At 46.1% G+C, this 26,414-nt stretch overlaps 1 protein-coding gene across 3 annotated transcripts in view; it reads left to right on the top strand.

The window, feature by feature from the left end:
- LOC132889593 (regulator of microtubule dynamics protein 2) overlaps nucleotides 1–26,414 on the top strand; it is a 107,725-nt gene that overhangs the window by 56,417 nt on the left and 24,894 nt on the right. For all 3 annotated transcript variants that reach the window (XM_060926259.1, XM_060926258.1, XM_060926260.1), the window contains exon 5: nucleotides 2,451–2,511. In XM_060926259.1, the coding sequence (XP_060782242.1) occupies nucleotides 2,451–2,511 (61 nt within the window). The remainder of the gene's footprint in view (nucleotides 1–2,450; nucleotides 2,512–26,414) is intronic.

Here is a 26,414-nt window from a genome sequence, read left to right as displayed (position 1 = left end):
TACTAGGTTATCAGCTCATATACCATAAGTAGAGGAAAAACAAAATGGAGGAGCGTGTTGCTGAACCAACCAAGGATGAAATAAAAACGCTGTTTGAAAACAGAACTCCAAAAAAGACAAAAAAAAGGAACAAAATATGGAATAAAAGTATATGATGGTAAGAACACATCATTTTTTTCCCTCAGTAATTATTATTATAGCGTTTTTCACAAATTGCTAGTCATAAATAAATTCAAAAAATAAATTCATTTCACTGGTTTGTTTACATTCTAAATGGAAATAATTTTGTCAGACTTTTGTACAAAGTTTTTATTTATCGAATTTGCAAAAAATAAAAATGCTTGGTTTCTCAAAATCCAGTGAATGTGGATAGAATAAGACAGTTATTCCACTCAATCTCGTCATACATGGCTTATAGTCAATTCAGTGCTATGCACCTCGTCAGTTATCAGCTCATGTACGACCCTATTTCATGGAATAACTTAAATATTGTGGGCAGTCAGCTCTGCTTCTTGCTTATTTTTTGGCTTGTTTTTAAGGGTGACCACAACTGTGAAAATGTTGTTCAGATGTTGTGTGGTACTTAGTCTGATGGAATGATATCATAGTATTTGAATTGTGGTATTTGTGTGGTATGCAAATTACATATTTTGCCTGCTGAGCTCTAGATTGTTTTAATAACAGTCATAGCTAGATGAGCCACTTTGCTAATGTAGGTAGACTTGTGATTGTATCGTCTGCAAATTTCTTCAGTTTGAAGGGTCACAAAATATCTTCTCATTGGTGTAGAATGTTTAGAGGAACAAGTACACAACATGGAAGAGCCCCAGTGCAGTTTTTGTTTGCTTGTTTTTTGGATTTTTTTTTTTGCCCCATAATCATCATAAAGTTGGTCACTTGCCAGTTACCACCCACCAGACAGCTTTCCTTGATCATATGACAGCTGCCAACTGGGGACACTGAAGGCTAACACATGAAGCCAGAAACCCGCATCTTTTCAAACTGCTGCTGACCGGGCAGAATAACCCATCCACAGGAAAGTGCTGTATGCCCTTTTCTGCATACGTGAGCTCACAGATGCCCGAAGTTGGCTATGGCGAGGGAGAGAGGGTGTATACCAATCCTCCTACCCAGAGAACATAGCCAGTTTTGCTGCCTTGGCTCCTAGCTGTGTCACCACCAGATTTGAACTCATGATCTCTCAACGACACAGAAAATGCATTTCTGTTGCACCACTTGGGAGTCTGAGAATCCTCAGTGCTGATGGATGGCATTTCTGACTGCTAAGGTCGCAGCCACACTGTCTGACATGAAGTGAATAATCCACTGGCAGGTGGAGGGATCCACATTCAGCTGGAGCAGACTACAATGGATTTAATAGCAGTGCTGATGTCTACAGATATGTCTCTGGCATAGGAGTGTCGAAATGATCGAGGATATAGCGGAGACTCAGGTTGACCGTGTAGAGCAAGCCACTTAACTAATGATGCAAACTGTAGAAGATCAGTGAGGGGGTCTGTGACAGATTAAAAAAGGAAAGAACCACCTGTTCAAAGCACTTCATGATGATAAGGCCTGCATTCATTAAAACAAGAAAATATGCTGTCCTTCTTTGGAATGGCGAGAGTAATTGACGTCTTGAAGCATGTGGTTACTTTGCATAGAGAAATGGAGAGGTTAAAAATTTCAGTGAAAACAGGTAGCTGGTTCGCACAGTATGCCAGGTGAAATTCCCCCTGTAGTGGCAGCTTTCATAAAGCTAATTTCCTCAAAGATGTAAGGTATGTATGGGTTTTGTGTATGTATCAACCTAACATATTAATGATAAACACACACATGGAATTGCTCTCTCAAGCATATTTAATTTTATATTACTTTTAGTATAACTTTGAAATAAAAGTTTGCACTGCATGATAAATCTAGCTTAATCATTACATTACATTAATAGCATTTAGCAGACACTCTTATCCAGAACAACATACCCAGGGCAGCCTAAGGAGCAGTTAGGGGTTAGGTGCCTTGCTCAAGGGCACTTCAGTCATTCCTGCTGGTCCAGGGAATCGAACTGGTGACCTTTTGGTGCCAAAGCTGCTTCTCTAACCAGCTTCCCTCACAGTATATATCCCAGTGAGTTCCTTTTGGCACATTACTTTTTTTCCCCTCCTTGTATGATTTAATGCAAGTTTACACTTAGGCAAAATTTACAGACAAGTTCCGAAGAGCCTTAATAATTGAAAAACTAGTTGAAACAGCTTAATTGACACACTTGTCCTTATGTATAGAAAATGAATAATCTTTACTGTGAATCAGCACAGACTGCATATTTCTCAGCGATGTGACATCTGTTCACTAACCAGCATAAATTCGTCAGCCTGGAATTCATTCTACTCCATACGGTTTTCTTATATAGTTTTATGAATAATTAATAACGAATTACTCTTTCATTGCAGGGAAGCAAATTGGAGAGCAAGCCATTTCGGTGAATCCAATGTGTGCTGAAAGTCATCAGTGGTAAGTGTATATACCTGGGTCTTTCAAGAAAAAAAAAAATGGATATGAACCTATCCTGTGAGCAATCATTAAGCTGTTTTATACAATAACAGCATTCCGTGTGGGAGAGTATGTGTATAATATAGGATTTTAGGTGAATTGATGGATTGTGAAGTATATTTCTTCACACTAAAGATGCAACCAGGCACAAACTCTGAAGATGGAGTTATACTAATTTACCTCTGTCCGTCCAAAACACCCTTTTTCTCAGCAACCACAAATCATAGCCACTTGGTACCAAACTTCAGCTTGAAGTTCTATACCGTGTATACCGTTTTCAGGTCTGTCACACATCGACTTCCTGTTTACCGACTGAATGTATTTACGGAACATATAGGGTGGATTTTGACACCATTTCAAGAAGCAAAATGACAGTTTACCAGGATGCTGTTTGAAATCCCTGGGGAGAACACTGCTCTTTACTTACTTGTTTCAGGGTTAGTTATTTGTTGAAGTCAACATTCATAATAAGTGTCCTATTCCTTCAATTGCTTGCATTCTGATATAAGCAGGGCAGGGGCGATTTCTCAGAGACAACAAGGGAAGCCGAGCTTCCCCTAAAATTCTCTCCCCAAACTGCGGCGTCTACGACGTTGAATTCTCATTAAAACAATAACTTGCATAACATAATATATGCCCAAGATTGTATTTATGTTCATAACTATCCTGTAACTTATTTGAGTGATGTCTGACGAACTTGCAGTTCGCTACAAGAATCACCTTTGCTGCCAGGCTGTAACCTTTCTTATTTCAATGGGCTCTATGGACTGGCAGCAGTGTTGCCAGATTGGGTGGTTTTAAGTGCATTTTGGCGGGTTTTGAACATATTTTGGGATGGAAAACGTCAGCAGTATTTGGCAACACTGACTGGCAGCCGGGTATCTGTTGCAGTCTACGAGATGGCTCTGAACAGCCAATTTCGGCTAGTTGTTATTGGTTAAAATCAACAAAATCGTCACTTCCAGGGAAGCCGGGCTTCTCTGGGACTAAACGAGACAGTGGGAGGGACAAGAAGCCGGGCTGATAAAGGATTATTGGAGGTAGTGTTTGAAAGACATGAGGAGGGCGGTACTTCAGCGAGGAACACGGAAGTATGATCAGTCAGTCCCTAGCGGATGTCGAAAAAGTGTAGTCGTGTGCCAAAGTGCTGTCCGAATTTCTTTTCATATAAACGGTTCTTCTCATTGATGTCTCTGTACATTACTCTGTAAATAAATGTAAATATTACTCGTTGTGCTCTGTTAACTTTCATCTATTCTATCAGTTTGATCATTCGTGAATTCACTCGTTTATTTCATTTGTAGTTCAATCTGGTTGTAGGCTAGCTTGAGCCTTATTGGGATCTGCAGTGCTAGCTGCTAACAGAAATTGGTAAAGTCTCTGGAAAGCACAACCAGCTGGTATGACAGGGTCACAGGCCATTTTCTGGAAAAGGAGCGGAGGGCAGAATTTGTGTATAAATAGTGTTCATGTTCATGAATCTGAAGTGTGTATATTGTTCAGTAATGTTAAGAGAATGGTGGGCTCTGTGTTATAGGTTATATCTGGGTATAATATTCAAGGTTCTGTGTGTTGCATAGCCCACCTGGTTATGAATTTCCAGACTGTGTTGCAGATGTTGTTCAAGGATGTGTTGCACAGCTGGGTGTTGTGTTAAAGACTCTGTGTTGCATATCAGGGTATGATGTTCAAGGCTCTTCGTTGAATAGCCAGTGATTTTTGGATGTTTGATATTTTTGATTAAGGATATGAGGCACTAGCCTGGCAAGCCAGAATATAACATGAAATGTACAAGCAAAAATACTTTCTGCCACTAGGTAGGGTTGTCTAGTTCACTATGCTAATGGGGCACACCTTTCTATGCTTTGATATCCGACCTACAGGTTTTACGATGAATGCGTAAAATGGGCTTCCCCTGTTTTAAAAACCAGCAGCCGCCACTGAAGCAGGGGTATATGTAAGTGAGCAGTAGCTCACAGTTGATCTTGTTTATTGAAGCTTCATTCATGTGCATACACAGATATTGTCCCTTCTAGGTTCAGTCCTCAACTGCTCACATACCAAAAAGCCCTTTCCCAACCCATCTTCCCTAGCCTTCTAACCCAAGATTAGCTCAAAGATGAATCTGTTTCTGAGGCCCTGGCAAACATTCCTGGACACAATATATATCCAATGAGGAGGTTTTCATTAACACACGAGTCTTGAGAAATGTTTAACCTGCTCCAGTAGGCTTGAAAATTAAATTCCATACTGTACTAATAGCAAAAGGGGAAAATGAACCATCATTAAAAACCACATTTATTTTTATGTATGTAAGTTCTTAATTTCCCTGAGGGAACCCTCCCAAAGGGATCAATAAAGTTTTATCTAATCTAAGTGTCAAATCCTTTCAAGTCATCAATATTGCGGGAATTCAGATGGACCAAATGAGTAAGTAAATGAGTTGGTTGGTGGTGCACTGCCACACCATGCTTTGCACTATGTATATTTTCCTGCTTTTTTTTTGTCCTTTGCCAATCATATGCCTGGCATTTGCATCAACCTTCAAACCCTTACCCAACAGAATATCTCGCCTAATTGAAGGATGCGGTAGAATTTTCTGAGAATCATAGCGAAGAAAACCAAGAAAATGAAGCTGGACCAGATCGAAGTGAGTAGGAGACAATTCCTTGCCTTGCTCTCCATAAGGGATCTCGTAGCTAGGGCTTCCCAATCCAGTAAAAATCACCTCCAAGAAGAGGAAAAGAGAGGTGATGGAGGAGGAAGACAAGCTCGAAGAGGTTAAAGCCAAGAGGGTGAAGAGAGAAGTTTTTATGGAGAGGGCTCCCAGTCCGGCTAAAGCCATCCCCAACCCTCCCTTAGCCCATCTCCTTGCTCCACCTTGGATGTTGCTCTGTCGCCCTGTTTCACTGAGGGCATCACTACTCTCCCTTGTTTTGCTGGGTACATTGCTTCCCTCTCTTACTATGCGGTCAACATCATTCCCCCCCTTTCTTCGCAGAGAGTGGTGCACCCTCCTCTGGTCTCATGGCAGACATCTTTGCTCCCCACTCTGGCCTCACAATGGACGTTGCTTTGTACTTTCTCATACACTAACAACCTTACTATCTCTCTTTCCCTTATCACAGTAAGGGGAGATTTGCTCTGTGTTGTTCAGTACCAGTCAAAAGTTTGGACAGACCGACTCATTCAAAGGTTTTTCTGTGTTTTGACAAATATTTTCTACATTGTAGAACAATACTGAAGACATCAAAACTAGGAAATAACATACGTACACGTGTGTGTGTGTGTGTGTGTGTGTGTGTGTGTGTGTGTGTGTGTGTGTGTACATACAGTGGGGCAAAAAAGTATTTAGTCAGTCACCAATTGTGCACGTTGTCCCACTTAAAAAGATGAGAGAGGCCTGTAATTTTCATCATAGGTACACTTCAACTATGAGAGACAAAATGAGAAAAAAAAATCCAGAAAATCACACTGTCTGATTTTTAAAGAATTTATTTGCAAATTATGGTGGAAAATAAGTATTTGGTCAATAGCAAAAGTTCATCTCAATACTTTGTGTGGCAGCGGGGGCGTGGTCAAGCACCGGTCTGTGACAGGAGGGCAGAGTTGGGGAAGGTAAGTGGCAGAATCGCTTCACCTGAGTGTCATTAACCTGTGTTTTGTGTGTTCTCCCCAGTAAACCGCCCTATTTAAGGAGGGAGAGCGAGAGCAGAGGAGATCATCCCCGGACGAGACGCTGTGTGTGTGTGTGTCTCTCTCGCTATTTGAACATTATTGTAAACCTGAAAAGTGTGGCAATAAAGCCGATAGTTAAACCTGATCTCTGTCCTGCCGTCCTCTGTGCTCCACCCACACGCGATTTTCGCTACAGTGGTGCCGAGACCCGGGATCGTGGAGCACCTGTCCTGCAGCCCCATGGAATCCTCCCCGTTCGCGGACTTGGTCCACGCCCTCGCCACGGCTCAGCAGAGCCAGCACCAGGCACTCGTCACGCTCCGGAAGGAGCAGGAGCGCCGCTTCGAAGCCCTGGTGCTGGCTCAACAGGAAGACCGTGAGGCGTTCCGGCGCCTCCTCGCGTCGGCGGGGTCCACCAGCGCCCCGGCCGCGGGCCCATCTCCCATCACCTTGACTAAGATGGGCCCGCAGGACGACCCCGAGGCGTTCATCGCGTTGTTCGAACAGGTCGCCGAAGCCTCGGGGTGGCCGATGGAGCAGCGCGCGGCGCGCCTCCTCCCCCTCCTGACGGGAGAGGCGCAGTTAGCCGCACTACAGCTCCCCGCCGACCACCGGCTGGCTTACGCCGACCTTCGCCGGGCTGTCCTCCAGCGCGTGGGGCGCACGCCGGAGCAGCAGCGCCAGCGCTTCCGCGCGCTGCGAATGGAGGAAGTCGGCAGCCCGTTCGCGTTCGGCCAGCAGCTCCGGGATGCCTGCTGGCAGTGGCTGAGGGCCGAAGATCGCGACGCCGAGGGGATCATCGACCAGGTGGTGCTGGAGCAGTTCATCGCCCGCCTACCCGCCGGAACCGCGGAGTGGGTCCAGTGCCACCGCCCGGCGTCGCTGGATCAGGCCGTAGGACTGGCGGAGGATCATCTGGCGGCTGTCCCGGCGGCAGGACAACGGATGTCATCTTCTCTCTCTCTCTCTCTCTCTTCCCCCTCCTCCCGTGTCCCGTCCTCGCCCCATTCCCCCACCACGGAGGCGGGGGCCGGCCCCACCCCAGCCGGCCCGCCGCACCCGTGGTGCCCTCCCGTTTCTCCCTTCTGTGTCTGTCTCTCCCCCCCCTCAGGTGAGTGACCCTCAATCCACAGCTGCAGAGGGGAGGCCCGGGCTGGTTTGCTGGCGCTGCGGGGAACCGGGCCACCTGCAGCAACAGTGTGCCGCGATGGAGGTGGGGGCGGTGGTACGGATCCCCGACGCGCCAGAGGCTGCCCTCGATCAGGCCGGAGCATATCGCATACCGGTAAGTGTACAAGGGGCGACCTATCAGGCGTTGGTGGATTCGGGTTGCAACCAGACCTCGATCCGCCAAAGCCTGGTGCAAGATGAGGCATTGGGGGGAGCACAAGGGGTGAAGGTGTTGTGTGTGCACGGGGATGTTCACTGCTACCCGTTGGTGTCGGTCCACATACATTTCAGAGGGGACAAATCTATAGTAAAGGCGGCGGTTAATCCTCGCCTTACCCACTCTTTAATCTTGGGGACTGATTGGCCGGGATTCCGGGGGTTGATGGCACACCTAGTAAAGAGTGGGTCCTGCCGGTTAGCCGGGGGGGGTCCCGGTGTCGTTTTGGCTGGAGCTGCGGTCGCAGAGCCGTCTACGTCATCTCCGCGACAGAGTGAGGAGCCCCCGGCTCCTCCTCTTTCTATTGGGGAATCCCTCGCGGATTTCCCACTGGAACAATCGCGAGACGAAACTCTGCGACACGCGTTTGACCAAGTGAGAGTAATCGATGGTCAAACGCTCCAGCCGAACGCCACCCCGACCTTCCCCTATTTTTCCATTTTAAAGGATAGGTTATACCGAGTGACGCAGGACACTCAGACGAAGGAGCGTGTCACCCAGTTGTTAATTCCAAAGAGCCGCCAGGAATTGGTATTCCAGGCGGCTCACTTTAATCCCATGGCGGGACACCTCGGGCAGGATAAAACACTCGCCCGGATAATGGCCCGATTCTATTGGCCGGGGATTCGCGGCGACGTCCGTAAGTGGTGTACGGCGTGCCGCGAATGCCAGTTAGTAAATCCAGCGGCCATTCCAAAAGCGCCCTTGCGCCCCCTACCATTAATCGAGACCCCGTTTGAACGAATTGGGATGGATCTCATCGGGCCATTAGATCGGTCAACACGAGGGTACCGCTTTATATTGGTTCTGGTGGACTATGCAACGCGATACCCGGAAGCGGTGCCTCTTCGCAATATCTCCGCACGTAGTATTGCAGAGGCCCTCTTCCACGTCATCTCCCGGGTCGGAATCCCGAAAGAGATTCTGACTGATCAAGGCACCTCGTTTATGTCACGAACACTGGCCGAACTGTATGGGCTACTGGGTATTAAGCCGATCCGCACCAGCGTGTATCACCCACAAACGGACGGTTTAGTCGAACGGTTCAACCGCACCCTCAAGAATATTATCAAAAAATTCGTAAGTGAGGACGCACATAACTGGGATAAGTGGCTTGAACCCTTGTTGTTTGCAGTGCGAGAGGTCCCCCAAGCCTCCACGGGGTTCTCCCCATTTGAATTACTGTATGGGCGTAAGCCGCGCGGCATCTTAGATGTACTGCGGGAAAATTGGGAGGAGGGACCTTCGCAGAGCAAAAATGAAATTCAATACGTTATGGATCTGCGCGCAAAACTCCACACGCTCACCCACTTAACTCAGGAGAATTTGCGGCAGGCCCAGGAACGGCAAACCCGCCTGTACAACAAGGGCACGCGCCTTAGAGAGTTCACTCCGGGAGATAAGGTACTTGTCCTGTTGCCCACGTCGAGCTCCAAATTAATCGCCAAGTGGCAAGGGCCCTTCGAGGTCACACGGCGAGTCGGGGACGTCGACTATGAGGTTAGGCGAACGGACAGGGAGGGGGCGCTACAGATCTACCACCTCAATCTGCTGAAGCTCTGGAATGAGGAGGTCCCCGTGGCGTTGGTGTCGGTAGTTCCGGAGAAGGCGGAGCTGGGGCCGGAGATCCAAAAAGGGTCATTGGCATCTCGCACCTCTCCGGTCCCCTGTGGAGACCACCTCTCCCCGACCCAACTCACGGAGGTCGCCCAGTTGCAGGCCGAGTTTTCGGATGTGTTCTCGCCCCGGCCCGGACGCACCAACCTCATAGAACACCACATAGAGACGCCCCCGGGGGTGGTAGTGCGTAGCCGTCCTTATAGATTACCCAAACACAAAAAAAAGGTGGTTCGGGAAGAACTTCAGGCCATGCTCGAAATGGGCATCGTCGAGGAGTCCCACAGTGACTGGAGCAGCCCGGTGGTCTTGGTTCCCAAGGCCGACGGCTCGGTCCGGTTCTGTGTGGACTATAGAAAAGTCAATGCAGTGTCTAAATTCGACGCGTACCCAATGCCTCGTATTGATGAGCTGCTCGATCGACTAGGCACGGCTCGCTTTTACTCGACACTGGATTTGACGAAGGGATATTGGCAGATCCCCTTGACTCCATTATCCCGGGAAAAAACGGCCTTTTCCACACCGTTCGGCTTACACCAGTTCGTCACACTTCCGTTTGGGCTGTTTGGGGCGCCCGCTATGTTTCAGCGGCTGATGGACCGGATCCTCCGGCCCCACGCCACCTATGCGGCCGCTTACTTAGACGACATCATCATTTATAGTAATGACTGGCAGCGGCACCTGCAACACCTGAGGGCTGTCCTTAGGTCGCTGAGGCGGGCGGGGCTCACTGCCAACCTGAAGAAGTGTGCGATTGGGCGGGTGGAAGTACGGTATCTGGGCTTCCACTTGGGTAACGGGCAGGTGCGTCCCCAAATTAATAAGACAGCAGCGATTGCGGCCTGCCCGAGACCCAAGACCAAAAAGGGGGTGAGACAGTTCCTGGGGCTGGCTGGCTATTATCGTAGGTTTATACCTAATTATTCGGACGTCACCAGCCCGCTGACTGACCTCACTAAAAAGGGGGCACCAGATCCGGTCCAGTGGACGGAGCAGTGCCAGCGGGCTTTCTCTGAGGTAAAGGCTGCACTGTGTGGGGGGCCACTTTTGCACTCCCCTGACTTCTCTCTCCCCTTTTTGTTGCAGACGGATGCGTCGGACAGAGGGCTGGGGGCCGTTTTGTCCCAGCAGGTGGGGGGAGAGGACCGCCCAGTGTTGTACATCAGCCGGAAGCTGTCAGTGCGTGAGGGGCGCTACAGCACTATCGAGAAGGAGTGCCTGGCCATCAAGTGGGCGGTCCTCGCCCTCCGTTACTACCTGCTGGGGCGCTCTTTCACCCTCTGTTCGGACCACGCGCCCCTCCAGTGGCTCCACCGCATGAAGGATGCCAACACGCGGATCACCCGTTGGTATCTGGCGCTCCAACCTTTCAACTTCAAGGTGGTCCACAGGCCGGGGGCGCAGATGGTCGTGGCGGACTTCCTCTCCCGTCAAGGGGGGGGGGGGAGTCGGCTGCGGGCCGGACGGGCGCCCGGCCTGAGTCGGGCGGTGGGGGTATGTGGCAGCGGGGGCGTGGTCAAGCACCGGTCTGTGACAGGAGGGCGGAGTTGGGGAAGGTAAGTGGCAGAATCGCTTCAACTGAGTGTCATTAACCTGTGTTTTGTGTGTTCTCCCCAGTAAACCGCCCTATTTAAGGAGGGAGAGCGAGAGCAGAGGAGATCATCCCCGGACGAGACGCTGTGTGTGTGTGTCTCTCTCGCTATTTGATCATTATTGTAAACCTGAAAAGTGTGGCAATAAAGCCGATAGTTAAACCTGATCTCTGTCCTGCCGTCTTCTGTGCTCCACCCACACGCGATTTTTGCTACACTTTGTTATATACCCTTTGTTGGCAATGACAGAGGTCAAACATTTTCTGTAAGTCTTCACAAGGTTTTCACACACTGCTGCTGGTATTTTGGCCCATTCCTCCATGCAGATCTCCTCTAGAGCAGTGATGTTTTGGGGTTGTCGCTGGGCAACACGGACTTTCAACTCCCTTCAAAGATTTTCTATGGGGTTGAGATCTGGAGACTGGCTAGGCCACTCCAGGACCTTGAAATGCTTCTTACAAAGCCACTCCTTCGTTGCCCGGGTGGTGTGTTTGGGATCATTGTCATGCTGAAAGACCCAGCCACGTTTCATCTTCAATGCCCTTGCTGATGGAAGGAGGTTTTCACTCAAAATCTCACAATATAAGGCCCCATTCATTCTTTCCTTTACACTGATCAGTCGTCTTGGTCCCTTTGCAGAAAAACAGCCCCAAAGCATGATGTTTCCACCCCCATACTTCACAGTAGGTATGGTGTTCTTTGGATGCAACTCAGCATTCTTTCTCCTCCAAACACGACAAGTTGAGTTTTTACCAAAAAGTTCTATTTTGGTTTCATCTGACCATCTGACATTCTCCCAATCCTCTTCTGGATCATCCAAATGCTCTCTAGCAAACTTCAGACGGGCCTGGACATGTACTGGCTTAAGCAGGGGGACACATCTGGCACTGCAGGATTTGAGTCCCTGGCGGCGTAGTGTGTTACTGATGGTAGCCTTTGTTACTTTGGTCCCAGCTCTCTGCAGGTCATTCACTAGGTCCCCCCGTGTGGTTCTGGGATTTTTGCTCACCGTTCTTGTGATCACTTTGACCCCATGGGGTAAGATCTTGCGTGGAGCCCCAGATCGAGGGAGATTATCAGTGGTCTTGTATGTCTTCCATTTTCTAATAATTGCTCCCACAGTTGATTTCTTCACACCAAGCTGCTTACCTATTGCAGATTCAGTCTTCCCAGCCTGGTGGAGGTCTACAATTTTGTTTCTGGTGTCCTTTGACAGCTCTTTGGTCTTGGCCATAGTGGAGTTTGGAGTGTGACTGTTTGAGGTTGTGGACAGGTGTCTTTTATACTGATAACGAGTTCAAACAGGTGCCATTAATACAGGTAACGAGTGGAGGACAGAGGAGCCTCTTAAAGAAGTTACAGGTCTGTGAGAGCCAGAAATCTTGCTTGTTTGTAGGTGACCAAATACTTATTTTACTGAGGAATTTACCAATTAATTCATTAAAAATCCTACAATGTGATTTCCTGGATTCTTTCCCCCATTCTGTCTCTCATAGTTGAAGTGTACCTATGATGAAAATTACAGGCCTCTCTCATCTTTTTAAGTGGGAGAACTTGCACAATTGGTGGCTGACTAAATACTTTTTTGCCCCACTGTATAAATAAAAAATATGGAATTATTTGGTAAACAAAAAGTGTTTAAAAGGGGCGGCACGGTGGTGTAGTGGTTAGCACGGTCGCCTCACAGCAAGAAGGTTCTGGGTTCGAGCCCAGCGGCCGGCAGGGGCCTTTCTGTGTGGAGTTTGCATGTTCTCCCCGTGTCTGTGTGGGTTTCCTCAGGGTGCTCCAGTTTCCCCCACAGTTCAAAGACATGCAGTTAGGTTAACGTGGGGCGGCTTTGGGCTGAAGTGCCCTTGAGCAAGGTACCTGACCCCTGACTGCTCCCCGGGCACTCTAGCATGGCTGCCCACTGCTCTGGGTGTGTGCATGTGTTCACTGCTTCAGATGGGTTAAATGCAGAGGATGAATTTCACTGTGCTTGAAGTGTGCATGTGACAAATAAAGGTTTCTTCTTCTTGAAAAAAAAACCAATGCTATGAAAATATTTCATATTTTAGATTTTTCAAAATGGCCACCGTTTACCTTGACGCTTTACACACTATTGGCATTATCTTAACCAGCTTCATGAGGTAGTCACCTGGAATGCTTTTCAGTTAACAAGTGTGCCTCGTGAAAAGTTAATTAGTGCAATTTCTTGCCTTCTTAATAGGTTTGATATCAAATAATAATAATATACAGTAAATAGCTGTATTCAACTGTAGTAATCCATATTATGCCAAGAAGCACTCCGCTAAGTAAAGAGAAATGACATCCATCATTACTTTAAGACCTGAAATGTCTTAATTAATAAAAGTAAAGAAAAAATTCCATTAGAAGGTGGGTCCTTCTTTTGACTGGTCCTGTATTCAGTGTTTCTTTGTTCTCTACAAGGACAGGACGCAGGTATCTGTATCTGCAGAGCCATGAATGCTTCATTCTTCACCAGATCCTGCTCGTGTCTTGACATGAACATTCACCACTCTCTAAATTTATGAATCAAGTCTGTGAACACTTGGGTTACATAAAGTCCTTCAGTTTCTCTGGTTTCACCGCTGAACAATTGAAAGCAATATTTCCCAATAAACACACGGCTCACGAGGCTTAAGCAGAATTAGACACCATGATGACAGATATCTTTAGGGTAGCTTTGGGATAAAGCATGCCCAAAATTTGTGGTAAATGGGTGTTAGACCATTTAATTTTTTATATTTGAGCTGATGCGTTTTCATACTTGTAAACCTGCCTCTTGTAAACAAGATCTGGTTCATAGTTTTTGTTGAACAGAGTGCACTCCAGTTGTGTGCATGATCAGATTATATTGTGGTTTTGTACCTGGCATGTTGAAAACTAAGGGACAGGATATTCTATATAAATCCATTGCATTCTGCATGGAGGCAAAGTGAAATACTGTTTTCAGCATTGAGGAGGTGGAAACTGGACATTTGTGAATGTACCGGTAGCTTGACATTATCACTGTACAATATCACAGCACATTGGTCCAATACGTGCTGATACTTTAGGTCAAAATTGTTCAGGCCTGTATTTACCCATGTATAAGTGAATTCCCAAACTTTTTTTTTTTGCCTCAGTCTAAATAACTTGACTTGTGTAAATAATTCTTGTTGAGCAAATTTATTAATGCAGTAATAGATTTACGCCATCCTCTGTCTGATATCGGCCTATACTGATGATGTGCAATCAAAAATACGATTGAGACAATTAATGTGCACTCGTATTATTATACATACACATTCAATGGAACAATTATATATATTTTACAAAAAGTTAAGAACATGGGGTAACTTACCAATATTGACTGCTGATTCTGATCAATGTATTTCAATGTTGTCAATCCAATGTACATGTACAAAGTCAAAATTCTAACAATAAAAATGGTACAAGTCCAAAAAGCCTGAACAACAACCCAAATTATATACAAGCTACATCCAGGTTGACAGTTCAAGTTCAAAGTTACTTTTGGTATTCGTTAATTGTTACATTGCAGTTGCTGAAAACTGAGAAGTTTTTCAGTATTTTCCTGAGAAATACTGGCAAAAATTTATAAGATTTTTGATAATCTTATAAATAAATCTTATAAAAAAGATAAATGTTGACAAAAAATGCTACTATGTTTGTTGTTGTGAACGAGCGAGTCACCAGAGGTCCGTAACTGCGGTCCATATTGTAGGATACGAACCTGCTTGCCAGCCAATCAGAGCGCAGGATTTGGGCCATGAAAAAAATAAATGTTTTTATTCCATGGAAAAAGTGGCCCGTATGTATAATACATTTATTACCATTGGTCATTTCTGCAGTGATGTTCTACCTTGCCAATGCTGAGGAGTGTGAAAATAATGTAAATCTCATGATATGGGGCTCATAGTCCCCAGATTTCAACCCAGTTGAGCACCTGTGGAAGATTTTGGAGTGATTTGTTAGACAGGGCCACATAAGGGAACATCTTTTTAAAGAAAAAGTGTTCACTCTCCAGTATGGTTTTGTTCCAAGACTGATGATCTTGAAGAGGCTGTTCTTCTTTTGTTTCTTTCTTTCCCATTTAATTAGACACTAATTTAATTTAGATGTACCTGTATTACCTTTTCTTAATTATTGGTTAGGAAATATGCCATGTTTTTTTGCAAGCTTGCTTAAAATTATTAACAAGGTTTTATTATTCTTCACATCTTTTGATCAAAAATGTTCCTCGTTCATTGCAATTCATTGTCATGCTTTGCTTGTTAGACACATGGCAAATTATTGGACCCCCAAACTGTAGTACTTATTTTCTTTCTCTCAAAAACGCCCCATCTGTTTGACCTAGAAGAAAAGGGCCAGACCCATTCTAATGTGAAAAGGAAAGCACTTCACTCTGTCAAAGAGCCCTTTTGAGTTCAGGCACAATCTAAGACATTCTTGATTTGGCCCCTCCACCAAGCATTTTTCCCACACCAAGAATTTTCCCAAGTAATATTTCACATACCAAGAAGTTCAAACCTGAAACAGTGGCTGTGTTTGACCTAAAAGTTCTTCTGGATAGGGCTATTCATCTTCAACTGGATTGGGATATAGAGAACACCCCGATTAGGCAGTTACAGTAACTAGCATTCTCAAGGCAAAATAATATTGTTCAATTAGAAGTTCAAATTTGCCTTAGCAATAAAAAACAGCCACTTTAAGCCATTTTTAAAAGCTGCCTTTAATGTCGTTGACCTTCATTTTGTGTTTTTTAAAAATACACTACCGTTCAAAAGTTTGGGGTCACCCAGACAATTTTGTGTTTTCCATGAAGTCACACTTTTATTTACCACCATAAGTTGTAAAATGAATAGAAAATATAGTCAAGACATTTTTCTGGCCATTTTGAGCATTTAATCGACCCCACAAATGTGATGCTCCAGAAACTCAATCTGCTCAAAGGAAGGTCAGTTTTATAGCTTCTCTAAAGAGCTAAACTGTTTTCAGCTGTGCTAACATGATTGTACAAGGGTTTTCTAATCATCCATTAGCCTTCTGAGGCAATGAGCAAACACATTGTACCATTAGAACACTGGAGTGATAGTTGCTGGAAATGGGCCTCTATAGAGATCTTGCATGTGACGTCACAGCCGATCCAGATTGTGACAGACGCCATCGTGTCGGTCAAACGCCATATTCCGCCTTCTACTTCTACTTCTGGTTCTACTTCTGCTTTTACTTTTACCTTTTCTTCTGGAAAACCCTACTATATACAATTCTACTACAACGGCTGTGGCTACAAGCTCTCCCAACCGTGCACAGGTATTTATGTTTTTTGTGTGTATTTTTGTGTGTTGTTCGTCTGTACCGGACTTCAATATCCACTACAACCGTATGGACTTACTGGACATTGGTTTCCAGCAGAAAATGACGGTTTGTCGCGATTTCCATCGCATGCACAACATTCCGGACGAGAAAAAAAAAACATTCCGGACGAGACCAGATTACGAGACCAGCGGGGTCTCCGTGGATTGTTATTGGAAGCAAAGCGAAGGAGGCGGCGCCGGGAGCCGAAGCAAAAGCGAGGCTACAGGCAGAGCCAGCCTGTTGACTAAGCTCAGAAAACAGCCACTCAAACCTCCACTGCCAAGCCTCTACCTCTCCAACACCAGATCCATGTAAACAACACGGACGATTTGGAATTACCTTATTCTATTCTATAATCGGCTGGTCAGTGCTATACTCAATACTTAAGTAACTTACCCATCCAGTGAGGATCATTTTCTTGTTTACAAGATGCCACATCTGAGTCGCTGACAAATCCTGAATTTCTGTAAAGATAACTGTCCAGAGATTTATAAGCACGCAGTGCTTCACCACTGAACAGCGAGGGAAAGTTGATGAGGTAATCATACACGTCCGGATATTCCGCTGGCAGTTCAAAATCCGGTCGTGAAAACTCCGTCCGGAAAGACATAAGGGTCACAAATCTGTACATCGTTTATTTTAGACATATATCTAGTTATCTGTTCATTAGAAAAATGAGCCGTGTAGTCCGTCGGTTGAAATTGATCCATTCTGTACACGAGTGCAGCAGTATTCAGCGGTGTTTTTGACCGACACGATGGCGGTTGTGTACTTTCCGGTCATGTGACTGCAAGATCTCTATACACCTATGTCGATATTGCACCAAAAACCAGACTGTGGCAGCGGGGGCGTGGTCAAGCGCCGGTCTGTGACAGGAGGGTGGAGTCAGGGAAGGTGAATGGCAGAATCACAACACCTGAGAGCAATTAACCTGTGTTTGTGTGTCTTCCCAGTGACCGCACCCTATATGGAGCACTTGCATGTGACGTCACAGCCGATCCAGATTGTGACAGACGCCATCGTGTCGGTCAAACGCCATATTCCGCCTTCTTCTTCTGGTTCTACTTCTGCTTTTACTTCTACCTTTTCTTCTGGAAAACCCTACTATATACAATTCTACTACAACGGCTGTGGCTACAAGCTGTCCCTACCTGTGCACGTTTTTTATGTTTTTTGTATGTATTTTTGCGTGTTTGTCTGTACCGGACTTCAATATCCACTACAACCGTATGGACTTACTGGACATTGGTTTCCAGCAGAAAATGACGGTTTGTAGCGATTTCCATCACATGCACAACATTCCAGACGAGAAAAAAAAAAAATAACATTCTGGACGAGACAGCGAGACCAGCGGGGTCTCCGTGGATTGTTATTGGAAGCAAAGCGAAGGAGGCGGCGCCGGGAGCAGAAGCAAAAGCGAGGCTACAGGCAGAGCCGGCCTGTTGACTAAGCTCAGAAAACAGCTACTCAAACCTCCACTGCCAAGCCTCTACCTCTCCAACGCCAGATCCATGTAAACAAGATGGATGATTTGGAATTACCTTATTCTATTCTATAATCGGCTGGTCAGTGCTATACTCAATACTTAAGTGACTTACCCATCCAATGAGGATTATTTTCTTGTTTACAAGATGCCACATCTGAGTCGCTGACAAATCCTGAATTTCTGTAAAGAAAACTGTCCAGAGATTTATAAGCATGCAGCGCTTCACCACTGAACAGCGAGGGAAAGTTAATGAGGTAATCATACACGTCCGGGTATTCCGCTGGCATTTCAAAATCCGGTCATGAAAAGTCCGTCCGGAAAGCCATAAGGGTCACAAATCTGTAGATCGTTTATTTTAGACATATATCTAGTTATCTGTTCATTAGAAAAATGAGCCGTGTAGTCCGTCGGTTGAAATTGATCCATTCTGTACACGAGTGCAGCAGTATTCAGCGGTGTTTTTGACCGACAAGATGGGGGTTGTGTACTTTCCGGTCACGTGACTGCAAGATCTCTATAAGGAGGGAGAGCAGAGAGCAGAGGAGCTCTCCCCTGAACAGACACTCGTCGTGTGTGTGTGCATGCGAGAGTGACTGTTATACTGAAAAGTGTGACAATAAATGCCAAGTTTGAACCTGATCTCTGTCCTGCCGTCCTCTGTGCCCCACCCACCTGCTCCGAACTGCTACGGTGGTGCTGAAACCCGGGATAGGGAGCACAGCAGCCTCACAGCCCCATGGAGTCCTCCCCGTTTGCTGAACTGGTCCACGCCCTCGCCACAGCCCAGCAAAGCCAGCACCAGGCGCTACTCACCCTCCGAAAGGAGCAAGAAGAGCGGTTCGAGGCCCTGGTGTTGGCCCAACAAGAAGATCGACAGGCGTTCCGGTACCTCCTCGCATCGGCGGGGCCCACCTGCGCTCCTACCGCGGGCCCGTCTCCCCTCACCGTCACCAAGATGGGCCCGCAGGACGACCCCGAGGCGTTCATCACGCTCTTTGAGCAAGTCGCCGAAGCCTCGGGGTGGCCGATGGAGCAGCGCGCGGCGCGCCTCCTCCCCCTGCTCACGGGAGAAGCACAGCTGGCCGCGCTACAGCTCCCCGCCGACCGCCGGCAGGCCTACGCGGACCTCCACTGGGGCATCCTCCAGCGCGTGGGGTGCACACCAGAACAGCAGCGCCAGCGCTTCCGCGCGCTGTGCTTGGAGGAAGTCGGCCGGCCGTTCGCGTTTGGCCAGCAGCTCCGGGACGCCTGCTGGCGGTGGCTGAGGGCCAACAACCGTGACGCCGAAGGAATCCAGCGGCCATTCCAAAAGCGCCTTTGCGCCCCCTTCCATTAATCGAGACCCCGTTTGAGAGAATTGGGATGGATCTCGTCGGGCCATTAGATCGGTCAGCACGAGGGTACCGCTTTATATTAGTCCTGGTGGACTATGCAACGCGATACCCGGAAGCAGTGCCTCTGCGCAATATCTCAGCACGCAGTATTGCAGAGGCGCTCTTCCGCGTCATCTCCCGAGTTGGAATCCCGAAAGAGATTCTGACTGATCAAGGCACTACATTTATGTCACGGACACTGCGCGAACTGTATGGGTTATTGGGGATTAAGCCGGTCCGCACCAGCGTGTATCACCCACAAACAGACGGTTTAGTAGAACGGTTCAACCGCACCCTCAAAAATATTATTAAAAAAATTTGTAAGTGAGGACGCACATAATTGGGATAAGTGGCTCGAGCTCTTGCTGTTCTCAGTACGAGAGGTCCCCCAAGCCTCCACGGGGTTCTCCCCGTTCGAATTATTATATGGGCGTAAGCCGCGCGGCATCCTAGATGTGCTGCGGGAAAATTGGGAGGAGGGACCTTCACAAAGCAAAAACGAAATTCAGTACGTTATGGACCTGCGCGCAAAACTCCACACGCTCACCCACCTAACTCAGGAGAATTTGCGGCAGGCCCAGGAACGGCAAGCCTGCCTGTACAACAAGGGTACGTGCCTTAGAGAGTTTACTCTGGGAGATAAGGTACTCGTACTGTTGCCCACGTCGAGCTCCAAATTGATCGCCAAGTGGCAAGGGCCCTTTGAGGTCACACGGCGAGTCAGGGACGTCGACTATGAGGTGAGGCAAACGGACAGGGGTGGGGGGGCTACAGATTTACCACCTCAATCTCCTTAAACTCTGGAACGAGGAGGTCCCCGTGGCATTGGTGTCGGTGGTTCCGGAGAAGGCGGAGCTGGGGCCGGAGGTTCAAAAAGGGACATTGGCATCACGTACCTCTCCGGTCCCCTGTGGAGACCACCTCTCCCCGACCCAACTCACGGAGGTCGCCCAGTTGCAGACCGAGTTTTTGGATGTGTTCTCGCCCCTGCCCGGTCGCACTAACCTCATAGAGCACCACATAGAGACGCCCCCGGGGGTGGTAGTGCGTAGCCGCCCTTACAGGCTACCGAACACAAAAAAAAAGGTGGTTTGGGAAGAACTTCAGACCATTCTCGAAATGGGCATCGTCGAGGAGTCCCACAGTGACTGGAGCAGCCCGGTGGTCTTGGTACCCAAGGCCGACGGGTCGGTCCGGTTCTGTGTGGACTATATAGAAAAGTCAACGAGGTGTCTAAATTCGACGCGTACCCAATGCCTCGTATTGACGAGCTGCTCGATCGACTAGGCACGGCTCGCTTTTATTCGACACTGGATTTGACAAAGGGATATTGGCAGATCCCCTTGACTCCACTATCCCGAGAAAAAACGGCCTTTTCCACACCGTTTGGGTTACACCAATTCGTCACACTTCCGTTTGGGCTGTTTGGGGCGCCCGCTATGTTTCAGCGGCTGATGGACCGAGTCCTCCGCCCCCACGCCACCTATGCGGCCGCCTATCTTGATGACATCATCATATATAGTAATGACTGGCTGAGGCACTTGGAACACCTAAGGGCCATCCTTAGGTCGCTGAGGCGAGCGGGTCTCACGGCCAACCCAAAGAAGTGTGCAATTGGGCGGGTGGAAGTATGGTATCTGGGCTTCCACTTGGGCAATGGGCAGGTGCGTCCCCAAATTAACAAGACCGCAGCAATTGCGGCCTGCCCAAGACCAAAAAGGGGGTGAGACAGTTCCTGGGGCTGGCTGGCTATTATCGTAGGTTTATACCTAATTATTCAGACGTCACCAGCCCGCTGACTGATCTGACTAAAAAGGGGGCACCAGATCCGGTCCAGTGAACAGAGCAATGCCAGCAGCCTTTTTCGGAGGTAAAGGCTGCACTGTGTGGGGGGGCCACTTCTACACTCCCCTGACTTTTCTCTCCCCTTTATGTTGCAGACCGATGCGTCGGACAGAGGGCTGGGGGCGGTTTTGTCCCAGGAGGTGGAGGACCGCCCCGTCCTGTATATCAGCAGGAAGCTGTCGGTGCGTGAGGGGCGCTACAGCACCATAGAGAAAGAGAGTTTCTGGCCATCAAGTGGGCGGTCCTCGCCCTCCGGTACTACCTGCTGGGGCGCCCTTTCACCCTCTGTTCGGACCACGCGCCCCTCCAGTGGCTCCACCGCATGAAAGATGCCAACGCGCAGATCACCCATTGGTATCGCACTCCAACCCTTTAATTTCAAGGTGGTCCACAGGCCGGGGGCGCAGATGGTCGTGGCGGACTTCCTCTCCCGTCAAGGGGGGGGGGGGGGGGAGTCGGCTGCAGGCCGGACAGCCACCCGGCCTGAGTCGGGCGGTGGGGGTATGTGGCAGCAGGGGCATGGTCAAGCGCCGGTCTGTGACAGGAGGGCGGAGTCAGGGAAGGTGAGTGGCAGAATCACTACACCTGAGAGCAATTAACCTGTGTTTGTGTCTTCCCAGTGACCGCGCCCTATATAAGGAGAGAGAGCAGAGCTCTCCCCTGAACAGACACTCATCGTGTGTGTGTGTGCGTGAGAGAGTGACTGTTATACTGAAAAGTGTGACAATAAATGCCAAGTTTGAACCTGATCTCTGTCCTGCCGTCCTCTGTGCCCCACCCACCTGCTCCGAACTGCTACACAGACATTTAGTAGAATTTAGCTAGAATAGTCATTTACCACATTAGCAATGTATAGAGTGTATTTCTGATTAGTTTAAAGTGATCTTCATTGAAAAGAACAGTGCTTTTCTTTCAAAAATAAGGAAATTTCAAAGTGACCCCAAACTTTTGAACGGTAGTGTATATATGTATAAATGGAGGATATTACACGGTTGTGCGACGATATGAAGTTTATCTTCAAGTGGTGAACATATTCACAAGTGAGCGAAGCGAACGAGTGCAAATATTTTCAACACGAGATGATAAAATTCATATCTTCACGCCACCGTGTAATGTTCTTTATATTATATAGGCACACACACACACACACACACACACACAAAAAAAAAAACACAAATTAATCAAAAGAATTTTCATTTTGAACCAGTTCGCCATGTTGACGGGAGTGACATCAGAGTGAAATATCGGGAATTATTATACATACAGGACATTTTTTTTTTCGATGGAATAGTGAATGCCTGTGACAATTTGTAAGCAAACATGGCCGCCAGGTTTGCTTTGTTAAATACGGAAGACTTTGAGAGAATTTTGAAAGAGAAAGATGTGTTGAACACCCAAAAGAAATGTATACAGTGGCATGCAAAAGTTTGGGCACCCTTACTGAAAATGTCTGTTACTGTGAATAGTAAAGTGAGCAGAAGATGAACTCATCACCAAAAGGCATAAAGGTAAAGACAATACATTTCTTTTCAGCATTTTCTGCAAGATTTGTGTATTATTTTTGTTCTGTACAATTGGAGAGTGAAAAAAGAAAAGGAACACCATCTAAAAGTTCGGGCACCCCAATACATTTGAGTTCTCAGGTAACTTTTACCAAGGTTCCAGACCTTAATTAGCTTATTGAGCTGTGGCTTGTTCAAATTCTTTGTTAGGGAAGGTCAGATGATGCAGATTTCAAAGCTGTATAAATTCTCTGACTTCTCAAACTTGTCCCTAAAATCAACAGCCATGGGCTCCTCTAAGCAATGCCCTCGCATTCTCATCTCATCTCATTATCTCTAGCCGCTTTATCCTTCTACAGGGTCGCAGGCAAGCTGGAGCCTATCCCAGCTGACTACTGGCAAAAGGGCCTTTGCATTCTGAAAAATAAAATAATTGATGCTCACAAAGCAGGAGAAGGCTACAAGAACGTAGCAAAGTGTTTTCAGGTAGCCGTTTCCTCAGATTGTAATGTTTATTAAGAAATGGCAGTTAACAAAAACAGTGGAGATCAAGGTGAGGTCTGGAAGATGAAGAAAACTTTCTGGAAGAACTGCTCGTTGGATTGCTAGAAAGGCAAATAAAAACCCCTGCTTGACTGCAAAAGACCTACAGAAAGATGTAGCAGACCCTGGAGTGGTGGTGCACTGTTCTACTATGCAGAGACACCTGAACAAATATGACCTTCGTGGAAGAGTCATCAGAAGAAAACCTTTCCTGCATTCTAGCCACAAAATTCAGCATCTGAAGTTTGCAAATGAACATCTAAGCAAGCCTGATGCATTTTGGAAACAAGTCCTGTGGACTGATGAAATCAAAATAGAACTTTTTGGCCACAATGTGCAAAGGTATGTTTGGAGAAAAAAAGCGTGCCAAATTTCAGGAAAAGAACACCTCTCCAACTCTGAAGCATGGGTGTGGATTGATCATGCTTTGGGGTTGTGTTGCAGCCAGTGGCACAGGGCACATTTCATTGGTTGAGGGAAGAATGGATTCAAATAAATACCAGCAAACTCTGGAAGCAAACATCACACCATCTGTAAAAAAGTTGAAGTTAAAAAGAAGATGGGTCCTACAATAAGACAATGATCCAAAACACACCTCAAAATCTACAATGGAATACCTCAAGAGGCACAAGCTGACGGTTTTGCCCTGGCCCTCACAGTCCCCTGACCTAAACATCATTGAAAATCTGTGGCTAGATCTCAAAAGAGCAGTGCATGCAAGACAGCCCAAGAAACTTGTAGAACTGGAAACCTTTTGCAAGGACATGCGCGAAAATCCCCCAGGTAAGAGCTGAAAGATTATTAGCTGGCTACAAAAAGTGTTTACAAGCTGTGATACTTGCCAAAGGGGGTGTTACTAAGTATTGACCATGTCAGGTGCCCAAACTTTTGCTTCAGGTCCTTTTCATTTTTTGGTATTTTATGCCTGATGGAAATAAAAACGTAATCTTGCAGAAGATATTAAAGAAATGTGCCATCTTTACCCTTATGCCTTTTGGTGATCAGTTCATTTTCTGCTCACTTAACTATTCACAGTAACAGACATTTTCAGTAAGGGTGCCCAAACTTTTGCATGCCACTGTATGTAGTAATAATAATAATAGCTGGCTTTTTTTCGTGGTATATCAGATATATTCCATTCAGCTAGCATGATATTGAACTCGTCTTCGACTCGTTCAGTATCATACTAGCTGAATGGAATAGATCTGATATACGGTACCACTCAATGCCAGCCAATATTATTTAAATATGTCCCTCAGATCCGCGATGTATTTCGTATGAAAAATACAAGTTTTTCAACACGAGAAGATAAACTTCATATCTTCAAGCCAAAGTGTGAGTTTTCTTTGTTATATAGACACATTCACAAACAAAAAGTCCCCAAATTTATCAAAACAATTCATCGATTTCCTCACGAGTGACATACCGTATATAGAGGTTTATGTGATGGTTTTGAATTTCCATGTCCCAGATGGTTTTGAATCTCCATGTTTAGGCACCAAGATCAGGGGAGAAAACAAACGATACCCAACGATCCATGTTAATACAGGTGGAAAAAACTGTAGCTCTTGACCTGTATCAGCATGATGCATGTTGCCTCATGATTGGCTGATCATCATTGCATGTACTGCTGTTTTAAGGTATTGTCATGAGTGTAGTGTGACATGACGCAGGTGGTGGCTCTCTCGTGGCTGGTCCTCTTTAAACTGCACCGACTCACCCTTGTTTCACCAGTATGTTCAGTGCAGCAATGTCCTCCACCATGCATTTTGTTGTGCATTACTAAGATCCACTTGCATTCTATTGTTATGATGTTCTTGTTCAGATGCGAGTCTGTGGTTGCAGCTTGTTTGTGTGATTTTGTGTATGTCTCTATTTAACTTTTATTAGCAGTGATATGCTCACACCCTGATATTACAAGTTGTAATAAAAATTTTCTCATCCCTCTTACTGCATTTAGTCCATCTAAATCCCACGCTGTTGGGCTCGTCCATTCCCTCCTTAGTCTAGGATTAGCAAGAAATCCTCAACAGAATTCTCAAGGGTGATGGCACACTTGTTTAGCTGTAGTATGCAAGATCTGTCTGTTTCAGTATGTTTGTGTATTTCCAGGTTTAGATGAGTCTGTGCTGTAAGCAGATGGGGGAGCTTTATTCATTATGCTTTACTGTGCCTTAATTTTCTGGGAAAAGGTTGCTGGGCTTTCTAAGAATCACACTATAAAGGAAATGGTGCTGGAACAATGATTCTAGTGTTGTGTACCACTGTACCGTATATGTTGCCTTGCATAACATGTCCCCTCAAAAATATACAAGTTGGCCTTGAAGTGGATCTTATTTGTGTCTGAATTGCTGCAGCTTGAGCCTAGGCAAAGTATGGAGAAATACTTGTGTACATGAAAAATTAGAGTTAGAAACTGTTCCTGGAGGTATAACTGAACTCTCTTTGTTTTGGGAGAGGAGGTGTAATGAATCTTACTCCCCCCATTCACCAAACGGTTCTTAATCCCCTTTGTTATCACTTGGTAGCCTGAAGGATATGGGCTTGTGTAATATGTTGGCAGTAACAATATGTCATTCATTCTTTTTTTTTAAAGGGCTGGTTCACACGCTCCATCTTTCATGTTAATCTCTCCAACTTTTCTGTGTGTGTGTGTGTGTGTGTGTGTGTGTGTGTGTGTGTGTGTGTGTGTGTGTGTGTGTGTGTGTGTGTTTAGGTTCATAGGGGAAAATATCGAAATATACCGTAGGAACTTGTATATTGGGGTTTGAGTCAAGTGGTAACTCAGACTTGTAGTTTCTTTCACAGTCTCCTCTTACTTGGAAAGGTTTGGAGTTCTTTGCTTCAGAAAATAAAATAAACTTTACATACCCGGTAAGTATCCGACAAAGATCTGAGACAAAACACCTATGACTTTTAAAATCTCTCCAACCTGTTTATAAAACCCTGATCTCTCTACCTTCCTCTCTAATTACTTTAGATCCCTTAAAAAAGGGGGCAAGACATTTATAAAACTGCTGTAATTCCTCCACCGACCCTCAAATTAATGCTGAAAGATTGAATATTCTGTGTGGGCGTGTGTATGTGTCAAATGTCCGTCAGGTACATAAATTTGGACTTTGACAAAGTTATTATTTTAGCTTCCTGCCACAATATATTGGAGTTGAAATGAAATAATGGATATGAGCTCAAATTGCAGACATTCAGCTTTAATTTAAGGGTGTTTACATCCAAGCAGGTAAATGGTATAAAAATTAGTGGTTTTTTTATTATTATTTATTTACTTACTTACTTACTTACTTATTTGTGTGTGGGGTCCACCTCAAGGTGCATTCTGAGATATATATATATATCTCAGAATGCACCTTGAGGTGGACCCCACACACAAATAAGTAAGTAAATAAATAAATTTTATATATATATATATATATATATATATATATATATATATATATATATATATATATATATATAAATAAA

This window comes from Neoarius graeffei, chromosome 7 (assembly GCF_027579695.1).
Source record: "Neoarius graeffei isolate fNeoGra1 chromosome 7, fNeoGra1.pri, whole genome shotgun sequence".
Taxonomy (NCBI): domain Eukaryota; kingdom Metazoa; phylum Chordata; class Actinopteri; order Siluriformes; family Ariidae; genus Neoarius; species Neoarius graeffei.
This window is presented reverse-complemented; position numbering and strand designations above follow the sequence as displayed.